This window comes from Lepisma saccharinum, chromosome 19 (genome assembly GCF_977018435.1).
Source record: "Lepisma saccharinum chromosome 19, izLepSacc3.1, whole genome shotgun sequence".
In the NCBI taxonomy this organism is placed as follows: Eukaryota; Metazoa; Arthropoda; class Insecta; order Zygentoma; family Lepismatidae; genus Lepisma; species Lepisma saccharinum.
The window spans coordinates 63,264,075-63,284,433 of NC_139247.1; the positions used below are offsets into that span (position 1 = coordinate 63,264,075).

The window sequence follows — 20,359 nt, forward strand, 5'->3', positions numbered from 1 at the left end:
TAATGGAATCAACTATGGCAAGGAAGCTAGACATTGTTGAATACTAAATTTTGAACATCCAGACATTATTGCAATTCGTCATTTATCATTGCATGTGAATGAAGGGTGTTTTGGGTGGACTGTTGGGTAAATTTTCCGTATCTGCAAAACTGATTTCTTCAAATTTACAGGAGAAATTACTTACCGAATGCAGTTTCTTTAGACTTGTGGAAGTTCGGGGTAGTGTTTTCTTGCATTGTTCATTGAATTTTGCCAGTAAATCATCTATTTTTCAATATAAAAGTGTGACCAATGCACGAAAGCTGTTTCCAGCAGGATGTTGCCCATGTGTGATGATGTAATCCCAGTCAGTGTTTCCAAACAAGTGTTTTTGTAATTGAAGAAGGTACGTTTCCGCAAATGGTTTGTGGGGCTATGCGAGAATGGTATGTGGGGCTATGCATTTTTTTTCTAAACCAATTTTCAACTATTCTAACCTAAACATGACCTAACCTTACCGGAAATGATTCGTGGGGCTATGTATGAATAGTTCGTGGGGCTACGTAGGTATTTTTGGGTGGAGTGGGGTGGGGTGGAAACACTGCATGCCGACTAGGGTAGTGAAACTGTGACCACCATTTAGCATGTTACTGAAGGGAAAAAGAAACGAACAAAACTTACTTCATACGTCGGAAATATAGATTATTTCTGTGAAAACAGCGAAATGCCACCTCCAGAAATGTTTCTCAATGCAGAATACGTAAGTAGGAATATGGAAAGTGACATAAATAGAGAGTTTCGGGCATTTTCCGGATACGGAAAATTTACCGAATGGTGCATTCATTTGGTAGCAGAGATAGAAAAAAGTAAGGTACTCATCTGATATTCCCCGGACAGATTTCTTCATTTTTACAGAAGAAACTACTTACGGTAATAAGTTCCTGTAGCATTGTCTAACATCTGGAAGGTGTTTTGTGTGATGTAACGTATTTCTTCAAATTTAAAAGTTTGGGGCTCATTTGGGGGCAGGTGACTCCGGCCAATTTCTAACATGCCTTTAACAGGGACTCTATAGATAAAGCCGGGCAGCTGGAGCGCAGGCGGGGCCGTGTTAGCTGTTGGGGCCGGTAGGTCAATTACCCCAGAGACGGAGCCCGGAATCGGTGGGAAATTTGGACTTAAAAATTTCAAACAAAAATAACCTTTTACTTTAAATTTCCCACCGATTCCGGGACGAAACACGTAAGTACAAATGTCAAAAATTGACAAAACAAAGTTATAGGTGTCCGGGGAATATCAGATTTTTACCAAAAGTAATTGACAAAGTAGTTGATCTTGCTTTGGAATAAAAGAAACAGTGCAAGCTGAATTGATGTCATCACAACCAAAGTATCTTCTCTGTGGTAGTACTGTGGACAGCATACAAACTATTTTTTGAACAAAATCATTCATACAAAGCTGACTCACTAATTGTTCCATTATTTATATGTTGTAATAATATATGAAGCTCGTATTAGCATTATGTATCAGCAGATGCATGAATAAAACACATGTAAGTCTTCATATATTTCAAACGTAACCAAAATTGGTTGGCCGAACATTGAGTCAATGTAGAGGTTGTGCATATATAATTTATTGTGAAGCCAAATATAAACTTTTGTAGAAATTATTTCTGTAAAATAAAAATTTATACACTTCCACGTTTATATTGTATCACTCTTTTCAAGGTACCTTAACATGGTAGCACAAAACACTTTCTATCAAGTTTACTTAATTTAAACTTTTCAGGGAATTTTATCTGCATGTTTATGTTATACATGTAGATAATGAACCACTTTTACAAGAATTCCTACAAGAAAGTTCTTGTTCTGCTACAACTAACCAGACGAAACTTTAGCAATTCCCAACACAGAAATACGGAAATACGTTTCATCCATGGCGGCTGACAACTTGACAAGCGACTAGCAGCGCGGCGAGTAGCGAAACGCAGTGATTTATCCACACCCCCCTAACACCCCCCCAACACCCCCCCAAATTTTGACCAACACCCCCCCAAGCAGAAAATGGCACACCCCCCTGCAGGGGGTGTGTAATTATGAATTTCAGTATCAAGATTAGCAATAGCAATTCTCCAATATGAACAGCTCTGCAAGGATCGTAATCCAATGGTCCTTTCGAAGTTTCGTTGAACTGGAACTAGAGTGTCAAGGAAGGAGGTTGGAATCAGTGGAATGTTCTCCATGGTCATTTCCTGGAAAACGTCACCCCCTTTGACAAAGCTGCGGTCGCCTGAGGGACACTACCATCTGGTAAATGTTAAACTGACCTCTTGCTCTCCTTCCAGAGAGCATATCGTACCGCACACAGTGTTGGCAGTTCAGCGTTTCAACACCTAAAATAAAACATGACAAATTTTGTGAAATCAATCCCCGAGTCAGTGAAATTTATATTTTGTTGCATTTTCTTTTGTTTCTTTCTCATGAAAAACACACGATAAAAAAATAAAGGAAGACATTCAAAGATGTAGGTTTAAGGTTTGACTCCTTATTGTGACTTCTCCTCGCACTTCCACTGTTATATGGTTAGCAACACTAATTTTCGTTTTTTTGTAACTTGTGGGAGGTGGACGATTTTGAAGTGACAGAAAAGGGAGTCAAGTGTCTGGTTGGGTCAGCCTCAGTGTACGATCTTAGTTCGTGTGTTGTGGTGACCATGGCTGAAACTTTCATGCAGAAGTGGCTGAAGAAGAAAAGAGATTCTCAGGGCGAGAATGAAACTAAAGACAGAAAGAAACAGAAAGTGGTAAGTAGGAAAACAGTGTAATATATATACATATATAAGTGTAACCAGTGATGGCGAGTAGGGGAAGCTAGGGGGCAGTTGCCCCCCATCCCCACTTTTCGCCACTTTTTCCGCCGCACTATGCTAAATCTTATATACAAAGGGAAATGTACTGTCTCTTCCCCCCAGTTTTGCCACCTTCCCCCCCCCATCGGTTTTAGAACCCAATCGCCGCCACTGAGTGTAACCAATATAAAATTTACCGACTGAATATTCGATATAAAATGTCAAATATTTAATGATGAACCTAAGTAATTCATTCATGTCCATAATTGCTGTACGTATGTGACTATGTGTACGTCTCTATGAGTTTCTATCTTCGTAAAAGAATGAACGTTTTAGCTAAGGTGGGGGAGGGGGTTTGAGTAGTTGCCCTTGCTCTAAGGCCAAATGGTTGCTGAACAAGCAATCAGATAAAATAGAAAAGTGTTCGGCCACGGAGGTCGATTTTCTTAAAAACACCCATGCCCACACAAGGGATGGCCAGATTGGGATCCGTTTTGCCATCCCACATGAGCGCTTCTTTGGAAAGTAAGAATGTGTTTATAACATATTGTTACCTGCTAATACACACACACACACACACACACATACACACACACACACACACACACACATATATATATATATATATATATAATTTTAAGGAAAAAGAAAGTATTTTCAACACAATGAAAGCTCCAAGCAACTACGTGGTAGGGATGCATACATATGGTACATATATATAGATAGATAGATAGATAGATAGATAGATATAGATAGATAGGTAGATAGTGTGTGTATGCGCGCGTGCGCGATTTGTAATTAATACACTTACAAGGGAGGTCTAAGTCTCCCCCTCCGATTTCCACGAAACTTGGCAGGTGTATAGAGGGGCCCAAAGAAAGAAATACGTGTTTTTGTGTTTCAGCTAAAAAAAAAACTGTTTTGGGGGCAAACAAACCCTCAAATGTCAAGATGAAGACAAATTGACGCGGGGATCTGACCACTGTGTGCCACTCCGATTTCCATGAAATTTAGCAGGTGTATGGAGGGGCCCAAAGGAAGAAGTATGTGTTTTTGTGTTTCAGCTAAGAAACGGTTTTAGGGGGCAACCCTCTCCCCTCAAATGTCAAGATGAGGAGAAATTGAAGTGGAGATCTGACCCCGAAACCACGTAAATATGGCATAGGAAGAAACAGGGGGCATAGGGCGCCTCTACACACCTGCCAAATTTTATGGAAATCGGAGGGGGACACAGGGGTCAGATCCCCACGTCAATTTGTCTTCATCTTGACATTTGAGGCGGGTTTTGCCCCCTAAAACAGTTCTTTTAGCTGAAACAAACAAACACGTATTTCTTTCTTTGGGCCTCTCTATACACCTGCGAATTTTCATGAAAATCGGAGGGGGACACGGGTCAAATGCCCACTTAAATTTGTCCTCATTTTGACATTTGAGGGGGTTTTGCCCCCTAAAACAGTTTTTTAGCCGAAACAAAAAAATACGCATTTCTTCCTTTCGGTCCCTTTATACACCTGCCAAGTTTCATGGAAATTGGAGGGGGACACAGGGGTCAGATCCTTACTTCAATTTGTCCTCATTTTGATATTTGAGGGAGTTTTTGCCCCCTAAAACCATTTTTTGGCTGAAACAAAAAAAACACGTATTTCTTTCTTTGGGCCCCTCTATACACCTGCCAAGTTTCATGGAAATCGGAGAGAGACTTGGATAACCTCCCTTGTTAGTCTTAAACTTTGTAATTATATAACACTGCATATATTTTAATGTTTTACTTTAATTTTTAAAACTGTAACTGTAGAACAATTGTATAATTTTTGTATAACATTTCTATCTTGTTAAATGTGTTAAAGGTTTCATCCTGGAATGGAATGTCTCAAATTTGTGTGTTTCCATTTCCAATACATTCGAATGAATACATATTCATTTCAATGGCATTTACAAAATCACCTCTGACATTTTATGTTAAACAAGTAGGGTTATTTTGTGCACGAGTGTGTTAGCCGATGCGTAGCAAAGTATTTTAGGAACAACACTTGAATAAAAATCTTGTAGGACTAACTAATGAAAAATTTCTTTGTAATTTAAGATCATAATACCTTTTTAGGTGTGGTAATATTATAATGGGATTGAGATACCAAACTCTCGGATCCGGATTTTCGGATCCGGATCCGGATCCGTTTGGCCATCCCTAGCCCACACCAGGACTCGAACATGAGAACTTCGAATTCAGTCTACCACTGATGCGGCTAATCCTTCGGCTGAGCGAAAACACTGAATTCCAAAATAGAACAGAAACAAATAAGACCAGCAAATACGCATATCTCACTTCTCCTCGTAGACAAAACTTTGTTGTAAGTGGTGCTCACAAACTTGAGACAAAATTCATTCATCTGTTTCAAAGCAGATGTTATTATCCTCACAGGAATATTTTGTTATTACCTTAATAAAAGGGCAAGGACAGTTTACTTTCCATTGGTAGATAAGGTTTAGCATAGTTCTGGGGCAAAAGTGGTAAAAAGTGGGGGGAACTTCCCCCACGCCCTCCCTAATCGCCGCTACTGGTTCTGTCATTTATCAGAAGTTTAAAGTTTCATTTAAGCCCACTTTATGCTCATGTTAATCGGAATGGGATCTACACTTTAAATTTGGATCAGAACCACTGTGCTATGTGTCTCAAAAGGGGATCGAACCAAGGACCCCTTGTGCTTTGTTTATTCAATCTACTTCTTATATCTATTGGCTGAATTTACCGTGGAAGTGGGAGCAATTGTGATAACATGTATTCCAGCCCTGGACCTAATTTTTTATAAAACAGTACGCTAATCTCTCGAACATGGAAGTCAGCTTATTTCCTGTTCATAGTAGGCTACTGTATATTGTTTTACATAAAACAGTGCAAGTAAAGGCTAGAATTTATTCTCGGTGAAGTAAGACACCCGACCGAAATTCGCCAATCCCAACTGAAAATTCTGGATCCGCCACTAGCTGGAAATTGGTAGAAAGTTGATGGTAAGGGCCTAAGGGGTCACAAATAAGACAAGCAAGCCGTTGATCTTAGTCGTCGAATTTTCTCAAACGATTTAAGTTCTGTGAAAAAAAAGCATTTTGTTTGTTGAGCTATTGTAAACAACTACATGGGGGAAAAATGATCGATATAACATAACTTGAATAATAAGTAACGGAAGTTCAGTGTTCAAAAAGTTGATGTATAATTGAACTCAAAAATACAGTTATCCGAAAATAATAAATTATTATTAATAATAAATTGTAACACATTTTCTTATCGGGAGGGTGGCAATACCGTCCCCAAGCCACACGAGTGACACGACGACAGACAGGGAGAATCCCATGAACATTAGTTGAACCAATCAGCTTGATTCAATTGCCATGCTGACGGGAAATTCTGGGTCTCCTTTATCGCACAATGTGACAGAAACCTTGCGTTCTGACGTCACAGCAGAAAGCTCTCATTGTTACGCTAAATGCCCAAGTATGTAATCGTCCGGAAAGGGATGGCCCCCTTGGAGAATGAAAGTCAACAAAAATTATATATTTCACACATATATTTTCATTTCGGACACAAAAATATGTGTTAATTATTGCTGGAACATAAAGCAATGTTTTTAGAGGGGACAACACTATTATGGTAGAAAATGTGCCTTTTTTGCCCCTCTGGAAAATAATACCTTGCTTGCTCCTCCCTGGAAAAAATCCTGCGGACGCCCATAAGTATGTAGATATACTATGTTTTGATATATAGAGTGGCAACCCTGCCTAATATGCAGGTAACTACAGGAAAAAATCTTCTAACCTCCGACCATGACTCACTCGACGTCACGATGCACCTGCCTACCACGAAGAAAGACAAGGAATCCGTCAAGCAGAACCAACCCTCCCGCCACCTATGGCGAAAAGCTCCATGGAATGCCATCCAGCGGGCGCTCAATGTCTACCCTTGGTTTTTGTTGATGGAAGAGGAAGTGAACGAAGCATTTGAGAACTTTGTCGAAATTCTGCATGCCACGATAAAGGACTTCGTGCCCACTACGAGACCGAGATCTACCAAATACCCCGTCTGGTTCGACAGAGAAGTTCTCTTTGTGTTAAAAAATAAAAAACAGGCTTGGTACCTATGGAAGCAGCACCCTAATGTTCACACTCACGGTACCTATTGTGACATCAGACGTCATTCAAAATACCTACTCAGAAAAAAATATAGTGAACATATAAATAACATAACAACCGAATGTAATACAAACCCGAAGAGATTCTTCACTTTACTAAATTCAAGAAAACAAAGCCCACGTATACCTAAAGAAATTGTTCACAATACTGATATTGCTAGTGGAGAAGAAAGAGCCGAACTTTTCAATGTTTTTTTTCATCAGAACTTCTCACCTCCCTCAGTTTCCGACCCTCTCCCCCACTTAAATGCTGTCTGTCCTCACACGGTATCTTCAATCAAAACATCCCCCGAGGAAGTAAAATACCTTCTCGCTTCATTGCCCCTCCACCGGTCCCTAGGTCCAGATGAAATCCCCACAATATTCCTTCGTAAAACTGCCGACTCCTTGGCTCTTCCTCTGTCTGCCTTACTCAACAAATGTTTCTCTAAGGGTGTGTTTCCGAAAAACTTCAAACGGGCCAACATTGTGCCCATTCACAAAACTGGAGATAAAAAATGTGTAAAATCCTATAGACCAATCTCACTTCTATCGCCACTATCAATTATTTGTGAAAAAATCATCAAAAACAGGTTACTTCAGTTTACGTCACCATATATCAACACAGCACAACATGGTTTTCTTCCAGGCAGCTCTTGCCTAACAAATCTTTCCGTCTTACTTTCGCATGCTGCCAGAGCTATTGATAATAACTCCCAACTTGACACAATATATTTGGACATTTCGAAAGCCTTTGACAAAATTAATCATAAATTTCTTCTTCATAAATTATCATCCAGATTTAACATCCATGGCAAATTTCTCTCTTTACTCCAGGACTACCTCCATGAGCGTGAACAACGTGTTGTTCTTTCAGGTACCTCTTCTAACTTTCTTCCCGTTTTGTCTGGAGTTCCCCAGGGGAGTGTCTTAGGGCCGCTCCTATTCCTTCTGTACATGGATGACCTCCCTGAAAAACTGTCCTCCCTCCCTATCAATATACTTTTGTTTGCGGATGATTGTAAACTCTTTAAGGAGATCTCATCGCATCATGACATGATGATTCTTCAAAATGCTCTCACAGAACTTGTTAAGTGGTGTCGGCAGTGGAATTTAGAACTAAACCCTCAGAAATGCTCTTTCCTTACTTATTCCCTAAAAAAGAACAAAGTGGTGTCTACTTATACTATTGAAAACAATCCAATCCAAAACGTTTCCACCCAAAAGGACCTAGGTATTATCATGGATGAAAAACTCACCTTTAATTATCATATTATTGCTACCACTAAAAAAGCCATGCGCCTTCTCGGTCTTCTATACAGATTTAGCGAAATTCAAAACCCATCATCTCTTGCTTTATTCTTTAAATCTTTCATCTCGCCCATCCTCGAATACTGTTCCCCAATTTGGGCGATGGCCTCAAAAACCAATCTCATCAGAATAGATTCTGTTCTCAGTTTCTTTCTTGCAATTGTTCGCCATAGAATACCTTCCTTTCGACATGTATCCAAATCAGAGATCATGGCTGCTCTGAATATTCACACTCCATCCTTTCGTCGGGATCTAGCTGACATGAAATTTTTATACAAGATAATAAATGGCAAACTCAGGACAGATCTCCTAATCAGTGAATTCACACTTAGGGTACCCCAAAAGCTAACGCGCAACCTGCAACTCTTCCACAACCCAACCACTAGGCTATCCCTTCTACAACGCTCCTTGTTTTACAGGCTCCCAGAAATCTACAACAAACTTCCCCTGAATGTAGATATTTTCCTTCCAGAACGAAATTTTTGTATATTACTGACGAAGAACATGTAAATCTATCCCATCTTGTTATTGTTTTTATCTTTTGTTATTTTTTGTTTCTACTTTATGATGTTTCAGTGTAAAATGGCCAAATAAGACTGTATCTGAAACTCTGAGTAAATAAATAAATAAATAAATAAATAACTTTGTCACAGGATAATATGTATTGTTCAAACTGAAAATATGGAAAATCTTGAAGTTAGTGGATAAACGAGATAAGGCAGGGGTCATTTGTCCACCCTTAGAAACTACTGAAAGGGGAAGGGGGTCCATTTTCACCTCATTCAAGAGTCATTTTGGGCCTCCCCGATGGCGCAGTGGTAGCGTCGTCGCCTTGTAATCAAGGGGTCCCGGGTTCGATATCCGGTGGAGGCACATAGTGGTTCGGACCCCACTTTAAACTGTAGGTCCAGTCCCGATTAGCCTTACTGTGCATAAAGTGGACTTAAAACAACAAATCAATCCAATCGAATCCAAGAGTCCTTTAATTTAAAACAAATCTTCTAGTAAACATATTTTCATGTGGATCGTAGTTTCCGATTGGATTCTCGAAAACAGTTTGCCTGATTCAGCGTGTGCTATCTTCTTAGGCCAATATGCATATAATGCAAACTGGTGTAAGGACAACAATATCATCTCACGTAGAGGATCAAAATATCAATCTCTATATTAATTCTACAATGTAAGTCTGTTAAAGAACGGTAGATGAAGTGGAGATAAGAAAAACTGTTCACATAAAGATTCGTACATTTTTTCTTGCAATTAAAGGATCAATCTCGTCTAACGTATCTTACCCCCTATTCCCATTTATTTTTTTTAGGAATAGTCGCTACGTAACTCCTCCGCCCCAAAGAAGGCACAAGGAAATGGAAAAATTAACATATCTACTACTCCCCCTCTTATTTGTATTATATAACGTCGCGTTTTCCTCCACTTTTGGCTAATCGCGACGGTGGTGATGAGTAATGATGTGATGAAAGGGCACTCGCAAAGAACACCCATGCCCAGATCGGGAATCGAACCCGGAACCACTGGCGTCGCGCTACGTATGCGGTATGCTATACTAGCACCAAGATTTCTGAAATTTCGGAAAATATGCGAAGTGCAGGCTTCGACCAGCGACAGCGTAAGAAACTTGGAAGATATATACACTATCTGGCCATTCGTCACCGGACACCCCACCAAAGGCATGTGGAAGCGCCTGGGCACGTGACCACGAGCTATAAAAGGCATGGCAGGTGGAGAACAGCCGCACAGTAGGTAGAGCAGCCACTATGGACAGACGACGCGAACTTGGCGATGCGGAACGAGGAATTATTATCGGAGCCCACAGGTTTGGGCATTCAACACGGAGATTGCCAACAAATTTGCGATACCCCGATCGACTGTGAGTGATGTTATCGGGAAGTGGAAGCAGGAGGGGGTTGTCAAATGCCCACCCAGACCACCTAAACCGAAAATATTAACAGATCGGGACCGTCGAAGCTTGAAACATGTGGTGAAGTCAAATCGGATGGCCTCGCTCCAGACGGTGGCACAAGAGTTTCATGCGGCTACCAGTAGTGTAGCAAGTGATCGTACTGTCCGCCGGGAAATCAGTGCACTTGGTTTCCATGGTCGTGCAGCTGTTCACAAGCCGTTTATCACATCCCGCAATGCGAGCCGGTGTGTCAAGTGGTGCAACCAACGCCGTAATTGGACCCCTGAGCAATGGAAATCCATCCTATGGAGTGATGAATCGCGCTACCAGCTGTGGCGGTCCGATGGATGTGTGTGGGTGTGGCGTATGCCCGGAGAAAGATTTCTAGCAGAGTGTCTCGTACCCACGGTGAAATTTGGCGGAGGTGGCATCATGGTGTGGTCGTGCTTCTCCTGGTATGGTCTTGGTCCTCTTGTGTTAGTGCATGGAAACATGAATGCAGATGCATACCTAACGATCCTGGACAATTCTGCACTACCGACATTGTGGGCACAATTCGGTAGTGGTCCTTATCTGTTTCAGCACGACAATGCCCCATGTCATACGGCAGGTGTGATCAACACGTGGTTCGAGGATATGGGTGTGCAAAAACTTGATTGGCCTGCCCAAAGTCCTGATCTCAACCCGATTGAGCATCTTTGGGACGAGTTGGAGCGCCGGTTGAGAGCCAGGCCACACCGCCCAAAAAACACTAAAGAGTTGTTCGCCGCTTTGCAAGAGGATTGGAGCAGGATTCCCATCGAAACCTATCGCAATTTGGTGGACAGTCTTCCTCAGAGGGTTGCGGCTGTACTTGCTGCAAAAGGTGGCCCCACACGATACTGACGGATGCCTGAAACCGGATTAAAGTACTCGTTCCAGGTGTCCGGTGACGAATGGCCAGATAGTGTATGTACTATGAGCACCAAACCTGACCTGCCTAACCTATCCACGTAGGCATATAGTAGCAGAAATAACCATGTAAATGGGTGTGGCCGTTTAAATGTTGTTTATTTAAGCTATTATATGCCTACGTGGATAGATTAGTCAGGCCAGGTTTGGCGTTGTTAGCATTTATTTCCAAATTGGTAAGGCTGTCGCCAGCCTCTCGTTTCCCCGTGACTTACTGCTCTCATGCCATGGTTTCAAATGAGGTGGTGAATGCACAATTACTCCATCAAGAAGGCTGACTACTCCGTTGTGAATTGTGATTCATGCATATGCGTTGTAATTGTACCTGGCCCCAGGAACATTTTCTTCATTTTACCTTTTCACAAAACATATGTCTTTGTGTTTGCGCTCAAAGTAAGCTCATCTAGTTCAGAATTGTCCGTCCTGCAACTTCTAAAGAGGCAAGTGATGGCAATTATCTGCATTTCCCCCCATTGATCGCATTTGCTCATTTTCCCGATTGATTACATTTGCTCATGGTCGCAATTTTGATTGAATTGGTGTTTTTATTCACAGTAAGGCTAATCGGGACTGGACCTACAGTTTAAAGTGGGATCCGAACCACTCTGCCATGTGCCTCCACCGGGTATCGAACCTGGGACTGCTCATGGTCGCAAATGTGTAGATTCAGATGTTGCTTTGATTTCTCTTTCATCTAATTTCATGTAATTATAAATGAAGAATCATGAACGAAGAATAACAATTATATGATATAGATGAAAGAAGTACAATGGAACAGCCGAATGTACGATATTAAAGGGCGTTAACAAATTGTAAATGTAAAATGACGAAAAAATCCTGGTGGCAATTACCTTAAGACCCATGTAAAGTTAACATCTGATACAACAAAGAAGGAAAATGGTTATTCAATTAATTAATATTTTGGTAACAGTTGATTACAATGGTCCCATCCCTTTCTCGTTCTCAGGAAGATGAAGTCCAAGTAGATTCAATGAAGAATCCCCCCAATGGAATTCCAGAAAATAATGGACATTCGTCTAGCGAAGATTCTGAAGAAACTGTACTGCCAACGGTTATTGCAGGACACTCTGTTACTAGTGCATCTGAAAACCGCAGGAAGGGTTCTTGGTATAGTGTCTATCCGTGGATTGAACGTACCCCAGAAGGATATAAGTGCACCGTATGTTCAGAATGTAGTTCAATGAAAACTGGACCGTGGGTATCGAAGCTGGTACCATTATCTGCATCAAAAAAATTAGGGGACAAAGCATTGAAGCACGAGAAAAGTAGGTTACATATGCTTTCTTGTGCCGCATCGACATCTAGATCAGCTGGTGTGAACGTTCGGTCTCAAATAGTACGTTTTGGAAATGAACAAAGTCAAAAGGAAACCAACATAGTAAAAGATCTTTTAAAATTAAGTTATTATCTCTTTAGATCAGAAATTCCACACACAACAAGTAACTGGCCGAATTTAGTGTCCACAGCTGCGTTTGTTGATGGTAGTGGTGAGCTTGCAAGGAAAATTCAAGCCAGTGCACAGAATGCTCACCGGTTGTCGTCAACCACGACAACAGACTTCCTCGAAGCAATCGGAGGAGCTGTTACAGATTTAACTTCCGAACGCTTAAGAGATATACAGCGTTATTCCGTAATGGCAGACGAAAGCACAGACGTGAACGGACGTGAAATGCTTAGCATTTGTGTTCGCCACATATCGTCTAGAGATGATCTGCACCAGGTTGAAGAGACATTCTTGTCCGCAGTGCCTTTGGAATCCACCAAGGCTGAAAATATTACAAAAACATTAATAGGTGAACTTACACAAGCTGGATTCGATCCTAAAAACATAACTGCTGTATCATTCGATGGTGGGGCTAATTTTTCAGGAAAAGTAAATGGCGTGCAGGCAAAATTAAGGGAGTATTCTCCTAACTTACTCTTTGTGCACTGCAGAAGCCATCTTTTGCAGTTATCTCTTGTCCACAGCTGTCGACAGATGGCTGAAATAAAGAGAGTCCTGAGTGCCCTTAACAAATTGTACAGCATGTTTAGAGGAAGCCACAAAAGACTGACTGTTCTTCAAGAAACGGAGAAAATTTTAGATGGCACCTCTCACAAACTCGTTCAACCCGGAGAAACAAGGTGGTTGTCGTATGAAGGCAGCGTGAAAGTTGTTGTGCAGCATTATGTATCGATATGTGTTGCTTTGGAGCACATATACATGGAAGCCGGAAATTATTCATCGGATGCTGGTGGGCTCCTGTTGATATTTCGGAAAAAATCAACTGTGTTTTTCTTAACACTCTTTCTTGTCAGTCCTTTTGAGTTCTCTGGCTCGTTTGAGTAAGAGCCTTCAGTCTTCAACGGGCAATATAACAGAAGCCATGGCGTTAGTAAAAGCAGTACAAGAATCTATTGCTCAAATTCATATGAAGGACATTAAGGCAGAATCCGATGAAATCATTTCAAAAGCAATGGAGAATAACATCTACATGGAAAATGACAATATGGGCGAGAAAGAGATAATGAATCTAGGCATGAAGTACAGAGATAATATTGTACAAAACATGAAAATCAGGTTTTCCGACGATTTTGAAGAAATGGCAAACTTCCATAAAATTTTTCTTGAAAAGCCAGATAACCCAAATTTCACGAAGATTTCAAAATTGTGTGGTACCAATGAAAAAGACATGAAAGATGAATTCAATATTTATCGAAGATATAATGGAGACCTGGCATCCCAATCAAACCTGCTCAACCTTTCATGTAGAGAGGAAAGAAAATGTATGTTCCCTGCTCTTTCTGCAGCAGCAACGAGAATTCTTCTCCTTCCTGTAGGAACTGCAAGTGTAGAAAGGACCTTTTCCACAATGAACAGAATTCTCTGTTCAGAGAGATCCCGATTGCTTCCTGCGCATGTGAATGCCCTAATGAAAATTTCTATTGAAGGTCCGAAGATTCCAGACATTAGAAACGCTTCTGATGCAGAAAATACAGCATATAGAAATTTAATTGACAGAGCTTATTGTAAGTGGATGGAGAAGCCAAGGCGATAGGTTTCCGGACGGAAAAGTGTTTCAGTGAGAAATTGAAAATGATAGTACTTTTTTTTCTTTTAATTCTGAGAATTGTTTGCGAATTATTATGAGAATGTAATTCTGCTTAAATTTTCTTCTCAGACGTGAAAAACTTTATTTTGAACTTTTTCAATGTCAATGAAAAAAATCAGTGAATATAAATATTTATTTTACCAACAATTATGATTGGAAGTCTTTTCTAAGAATTTCAATTGTCAGTTTCAAGGATCTTGTAAGAAATAGTCATGTACAGTGGGATGCACAAGTATTGTTCGGCAAACTGCACATGAGTATTTTCATTAAATTTTTCTCTTGCACCCTGCGTGTTTTAAAGACCTGGATTTTTGCGTATGTTGGCAAGAAACCTGTCAACAGCTTTTTTGACGTTTTGTCTCAATTCTGAAGCATGGTGGCGGGCACTTTCCTGGTAATACTTATTCATCCCACTGTACAAGAGACTTCATTTTTTTGTAACAAATCTTAGACGTTTGTTGCGATCATTCTATTTTATCGTTATATGTATATTTTTCCTATAGCTTTCAATATGCACATAAATTTTGATTTATTATCTTGTTATTGGTATTAATGCAAACACACATTATTAAATTAAAAGGAAGAACTTATGAGCATAATTTAGCCTTGGAAGTTGCCAAATTTTCCAATTGTACATGAATTTTGTTACTAGGTTAATCACTTTTGTAGTGATGAAAGAAACCAAGTGTTTATATTCTTAGTACTTTGAGTCAGTTTGATGGAATAAAATATATTGTGCAAAATATGTGGTCTTAAGAGAATTAGAATAGATGAGATAACATGAAAGCTCTTTCTGTACAGTGTAGCAATATAATGAAATGAATATTAAAATAGAATGACAGTAATGTTTAAATTATGTTTATACAAGTATGCAATGTACTATATAATGTTTCAATTTCAGTTATTGTTAAAACTTTTGAACCCTGAATTTGATGTATTTTTAAAAATAGAAATGTTTCAAGTTTATCGTGTGTTAGAATAATGTTTAACTTCACCAATTACATCAGTAGTATCATTTATAGATTACATATTTGCATTTACTGAATTTTACAATTATTTGCGTAAGACAAAAATGCATACATCAATGAGTATGTTCTAAGTCATGTCTCTGCGTATTTCAAAGATCCAGCAGGGTTGAGTTTTGGGAGTTCTTGATTACACAAAAAGTGATTGTTCTTAAGAATAAAATTTCAATATATTCATGAGATAGTAAAGAATATTGCTTTCTTTTGATTTTTGTAATTTAGCGTCGCATTTCTTTCACTTTTGGCCAAACTCGACGATGAGGACGAGTGATGATGTGATGAAATTGATGAAGTTGATGAAGGCACACTCACAAGAAACACCCATGCCCAGGTCGGAATTCGAACCCGGGACCCCTGGCGTCTTAGCGTGCCGTGTAAGGAATATTACTGCCTGGGTTGCTGTTTGTGTTGAATGAGCAACCCTACATCTTGTTACCTTACGCTCCGAATTCACATTCTGTTGTGGACATGAGTGTCACTTTATCAATGCCATCTATCCAAATCGCGTCAACGTAACACAAGAAACATACAAACACAAATAAAGAATATTGCGCAAGTATTCCTAATTCGTAATCGACCTCCATGGTGTAGTGGTCCGTCGACTCACGTGGCGAAGTGGTTAACACAGCGTACTACGACGCCAGGGGTCCCGGGTTCGAATCCTGGGTAAGACATGTATGTTTGTGTTTGTCTTCAATATGAAAACGGAGAATAGAGTAAAACTGATGCATACGAAAAAGAGAGGGATAACTACCGTAGAGCAGTTGTCCTTTGATTAAAAAAGAGGAGAAAAAGGAGTTTACCACATTGCGTTACGATGCCAGGTGTCCCAGGTTCAAATCCCGGGTATGGGTCCTTTTCGTGAGTGTCCCTTCATCAATTCCATCACATCGTCACAATTAAACAAAAGTGGCGGAAAAGTGAAACAAAATAACCTAATCATTAAATAACAAGTTCCTAATTTATATCTAACTAGCTTTTGTTCCTGAATATTCTCTCGTGTGTTTTGTCCAACCAGTGTAAGGGGGGGGGGGTAGGGTTTCTGCCAAACTCCGGAAGCATCTCTGCACGGGTTGAATCAGGGCGATTACTTTCAAAACGGCCGAAAATATACACTTAACATCCCCAAACTTACACCCCCCCAAAATTTTTCAACACCCCCCCAAGTGAAAAATCCTGGATAAACCCCTGGCGAAACGAGTGACTCAAAGCAGTGTTGCCACAATATGAGGGCACAATTTCCCTTCCAAGGGGCAAACTTTCCCTTTTTGAACCAATTTTTCCCTTCACCTAAGCAAATCATACAACAATAATAATAATAAGTATTTTTAGTGGTAGTATAGTAGTAGATGTAATTATTATTATTATTAGTTGTGGTGGAAGCAGTAGTAGTAGTAGTAGTAGTAGTATTACCGTCGGTCCATGTCCGTGTGAATAAAAGAAATGTTAAATTTTTCACATACATGTCACTTTTATCGCTTCATGACCAGATGTCTCAGGTTTGGATCCTGGAAAGGAATCAATTTAATCGTTAATTCTCATAGTTACTATTATCCGAAGGTGCAGAAAGCGATGTACTTAACAGAAATATAAATAGATACAGTCTATATTCAAGCGAGCAGAAAAAAGAACATCAAAAATGAAAGTGGAACTTAACATTAACTGTAATAATGTAGTCAGATGTCTTAAAATTTCCCTGAAATTGTGGCATGTTTCATCGAAATTCCCTTTTGGCTAAAATTTCGGTCCGAATTTCCCTGCAAAAGGGAAATTTCCCTTCATGTGGCAACACTGACTCAAAGGCTCTGTCCGAAAGGTACAAAGTACAGACTTGAAGTATGGTCTTGTGCGGAAGTGACGTCACCGAGTACAGTTCGAAAGCGCCAAGAACAGAAGCACGCAAGTGCACAACTCGCAGTGCAGATGGTTGGTGACTAGGTCACGTGGTTTCCGCACTCGTTGTTCATTTGTTTAAAATCACGGAGGTAGGAAGCCAGTGACACAGGTAGATATACTTTATGGGCCAACAAGTTGTCGGTTATAGTTCTAATGTGTGGAAATATATGTGTACGAACATTTGAAAATGCTATGTGATTTCTATCGTGAAAAATAAGTGTTTAAATTGCGAGGAAAACAACGAGTACTCAGTTTTATCTACTGATCGTATTTGGCGCTGCAGTCGAAGTGCAATTCGAAAGATGTGTACTTCCAGTCCACGACTTGAAGACCGCACTCCAAGACCATACTCGGAGGATACTTTAAGAACGGTCTTGCACCTTTCGGACACGGCCTAGTTATGAATAGCGTCTACTTTCATTAACGAAATATTTTATTTTCATTATGTTCTGTGACTGAAATGTTTCGAAAGAAACACAGTCACATATAATTTATTTTTACACTCTAGAATTTACAGCATACTCTTGAATGTGGTCTTAAAAAGAAAGTGTATTTTAAAACTTATTTTGACTCGCTTGTAAGCATGTTCTGAAATCCGAAGCGGTTCGGCATAGGGAGTTCTAAACTGAAGACTGATTGGTGCAAATGTTATGACGTCACAGGCTCATCGGAGGTTCTGCTGCCGTTCGTCGTCTGTCGGGCAAGCGTTGGCAACTTTACTCTAAGGTTGGCACAACCACAACTACAGCTCATCGAATATGTATTGTCAAGTGTGGCAAACGACTCGAAAAAATGGTTCCGAGGCGGATGACAACATAGATGTCAGTGCAATCAGTACGGCAACTAATTTGGTAGTGTCTGCTGCCACGTTCTTTTTCTGCTGGAACCTCAAAAGTGATGCGCGTGTCAGCAAACTCTGTCTTTGTTTTATCGTGATTTCATCATGCTATGTATGCAATTACGTTTGTAAACACATACTGTGAAGTTGTAGGGATTACTTTCACATAAATGTTTTAAGATTAGGTCACTTAGCATTCTTCTAATAATAAACCTAAATGCACTCGTAGTTAGGTTAGGTTCCGTTAGCATTAAAATAATATCGCTAAATGCTTTCTAAAGAAAAAAGTTCTAATTTACCTGTACATTCATTCTCACCAATCATAAACTTGCATTTTTCTCGTCGTCATCTGTTCTTAAGATTTGTAACATCCTCTTAGCAGACGAATTATGTGGCAGGAGCAAATTTGACGCCTATTCTTACTGCTGACACGTGCGTGGCAGCAGACTCGGCCAACTAATTTTCTTATGAAAGTAATACAGCTTAGTTAGTTTCTGAAATATATCAGTGGCGGTTGGTGGTCTGACTTTATGGGTGTGCACTTGAGCCTTGCGTCCAGAAATGTTTTATTACACCTCTCAAATACTCGCTCCCGTTTATGGGTACATAATGATGCTGAATGTATTGACAACCTAAGTTATGAGCACATTTTACTGAAAATGAGTCTGTATAGATAATTCAACATTCGATAACCCGACAAAATCACTAAAAACACAAACACCTATCTACAATATTCAATATTATTATCGATTTGCAAAATATTTAATACAAACGTACTCCCTTGCTCCGCTGATAAAATGAACAACAATAATAATCTTTGCATACATCTAACGCAGGGCCGAGCAAAACCGGTGCATCCTCCTTAATTAGAGCCAAATCCTAATTGTGAGTTTATTTTTTAAGTCCAATTTATGCACAGAAAAGCAAAGAGACAACCTACAGTTTAAGGAGGGATCTGAATCACTATGTGCTTCCATTGGGTGCGTGGCTATTGGTTTTAAAGAGAGTTGGATTTATTGTTGACAAGAATTAATTTAAGCTACTGCTGAATAAGTATATTGCAAAATCATCTAGCAATTTAAGCTAAGAGATTGTTTTGATTCAATATGTAGGTATTAAATAAACACATACCTACAATAATTATGTTCTTCAACAGCATTAAAGTATTTTGAAAATAAGGCTATTATTTTTCGTCATAAAACCGTAAATATACAACATGATTATGATTTATATTGGAGGGAGGTGGAAAGTAGTGGGCGCCAAAATTCCACCTCGCCTGGGTGAAAATTTTTATCTTGAGCCACTCCTGGAAACAAGGTTGCCGGTCCAAGGACCACATGCAGAAAATCAGTTGTAAGCTATCTAGCAGTTGTTTATTTCTAATGGCCGACTGACCAAACCAACAAAATCAAGCGAAATCAAGAGAATAATCAATATTAAAAGAAAATGATAGTACTCACTTTCCACTCTGCCCTGCTTCGTACTTCAGAATTTTTCTTTCCCTTCCGATTTATCTGTTTTATTACTGCAGTCGATGCGCGCTTTGCTAACTTCCCTTCAAATATTCAACAACGTTAAATATTAGGTCTCTGCTTTTGCTATGTACAGTTTTCCCTTTCATCATGCTCACTTTGCAATGAGACAGGAACGAGCTTTTGAGAGTAACAATTTTGTCACACAATAGAAACAGCTGACTGATCCATGTTCCCCCTTCTGGATAATTCGAGTACTGCGCCACAAGGACAGTTTATTTTGGCCAAGCTGCACTAATAAGCAAAAGGCAATGCAAGACATTGTTAAAATGTTCGGAACAGTGTGGGCGAAGATACCATAGAAATTTTCCTAAAAAAATAAAAAAACAACTAGATTTATGATGGTGTGTGTTTGCCTCTACTCTGCTACACGATCTCGAATGGAACGGGATTGCAACACTGCATTTGGAACAACGCTAGCAGTGAGAGTTTAGCCCATAATACTGCGAGCTTGAAGAACGAATCTCTTCTCTTTTCTTGCGTTTTGCAAACAGTGGGAAACGAGCACACGGCGACTTGTGCGAAGCGAAGCCGATGGGGCGTGGGAACGTTTGTAGTTTTGAAGGAGATAGTGTCTAGTCAATAAGAATAATAAAAGTGAATTGCATTACATATTTATTTTGGTGTGCACGTGCGAATAGGCAGAAGCCGCTACTGGAATATATTGTGTAGATTTGTTTGTCTTCAAAGGCGGTAGTGAATTAATGGAAACAGTTATATTTGTGGTAATTTGAAGTCACGAAATGGCATTAATTTGGAAAGAAAAATTAAATAAATAAATAACATGCG

The 20,359-nt window shown here is 39.7% G+C and overlaps 1 protein-coding gene across 1 annotated transcript; it reads left to right on the top strand.

The window, feature by feature from the left end:
• Nucleotides 1-703: 703 nt before the first annotated feature.
• LOC146003037 (uncharacterized) lies at nucleotides 704-13,516 on the top strand. Its single transcript, XM_083141200.1, has 3 exons — nucleotides 704-739; nucleotides 2,602-2,781; nucleotides 12,134-13,516. The coding sequence occupies exons 1-3, from the start codon at nucleotides 704-706 to the stop codon at nucleotides 13,514-13,516; spliced, it is 1,599 nt and encodes a 532-aa protein (XP_082997326.1).
• The last annotated feature ends 6,843 nt before the right edge of the window (nucleotides 13,517-20,359 follow it).

Excerpts from the sequence above, each read along its gene's own strand:
- LOC146003037 (XM_083141200.1), top strand. The coding sequence starts at position 704 with ATGCCACCTCCAGAAATGTTTCTCAATGCAGAATAC. Across the intron at positions 740-2,601 it reads TGTTTCTCAATGCAGAATAC|GTGGACGATTTTGAAGTGAC; the intron begins GTAAGTAGGAAT and ends AACTTGTGGGAG. Across the intron at positions 2,782-12,133 it reads ACAGAAAGAAACAGAAAGTG|GAAGATGAAGTCCAAGTAGA; the intron begins GTAAGTAGGAAA and ends TCTCGTTCTCAG.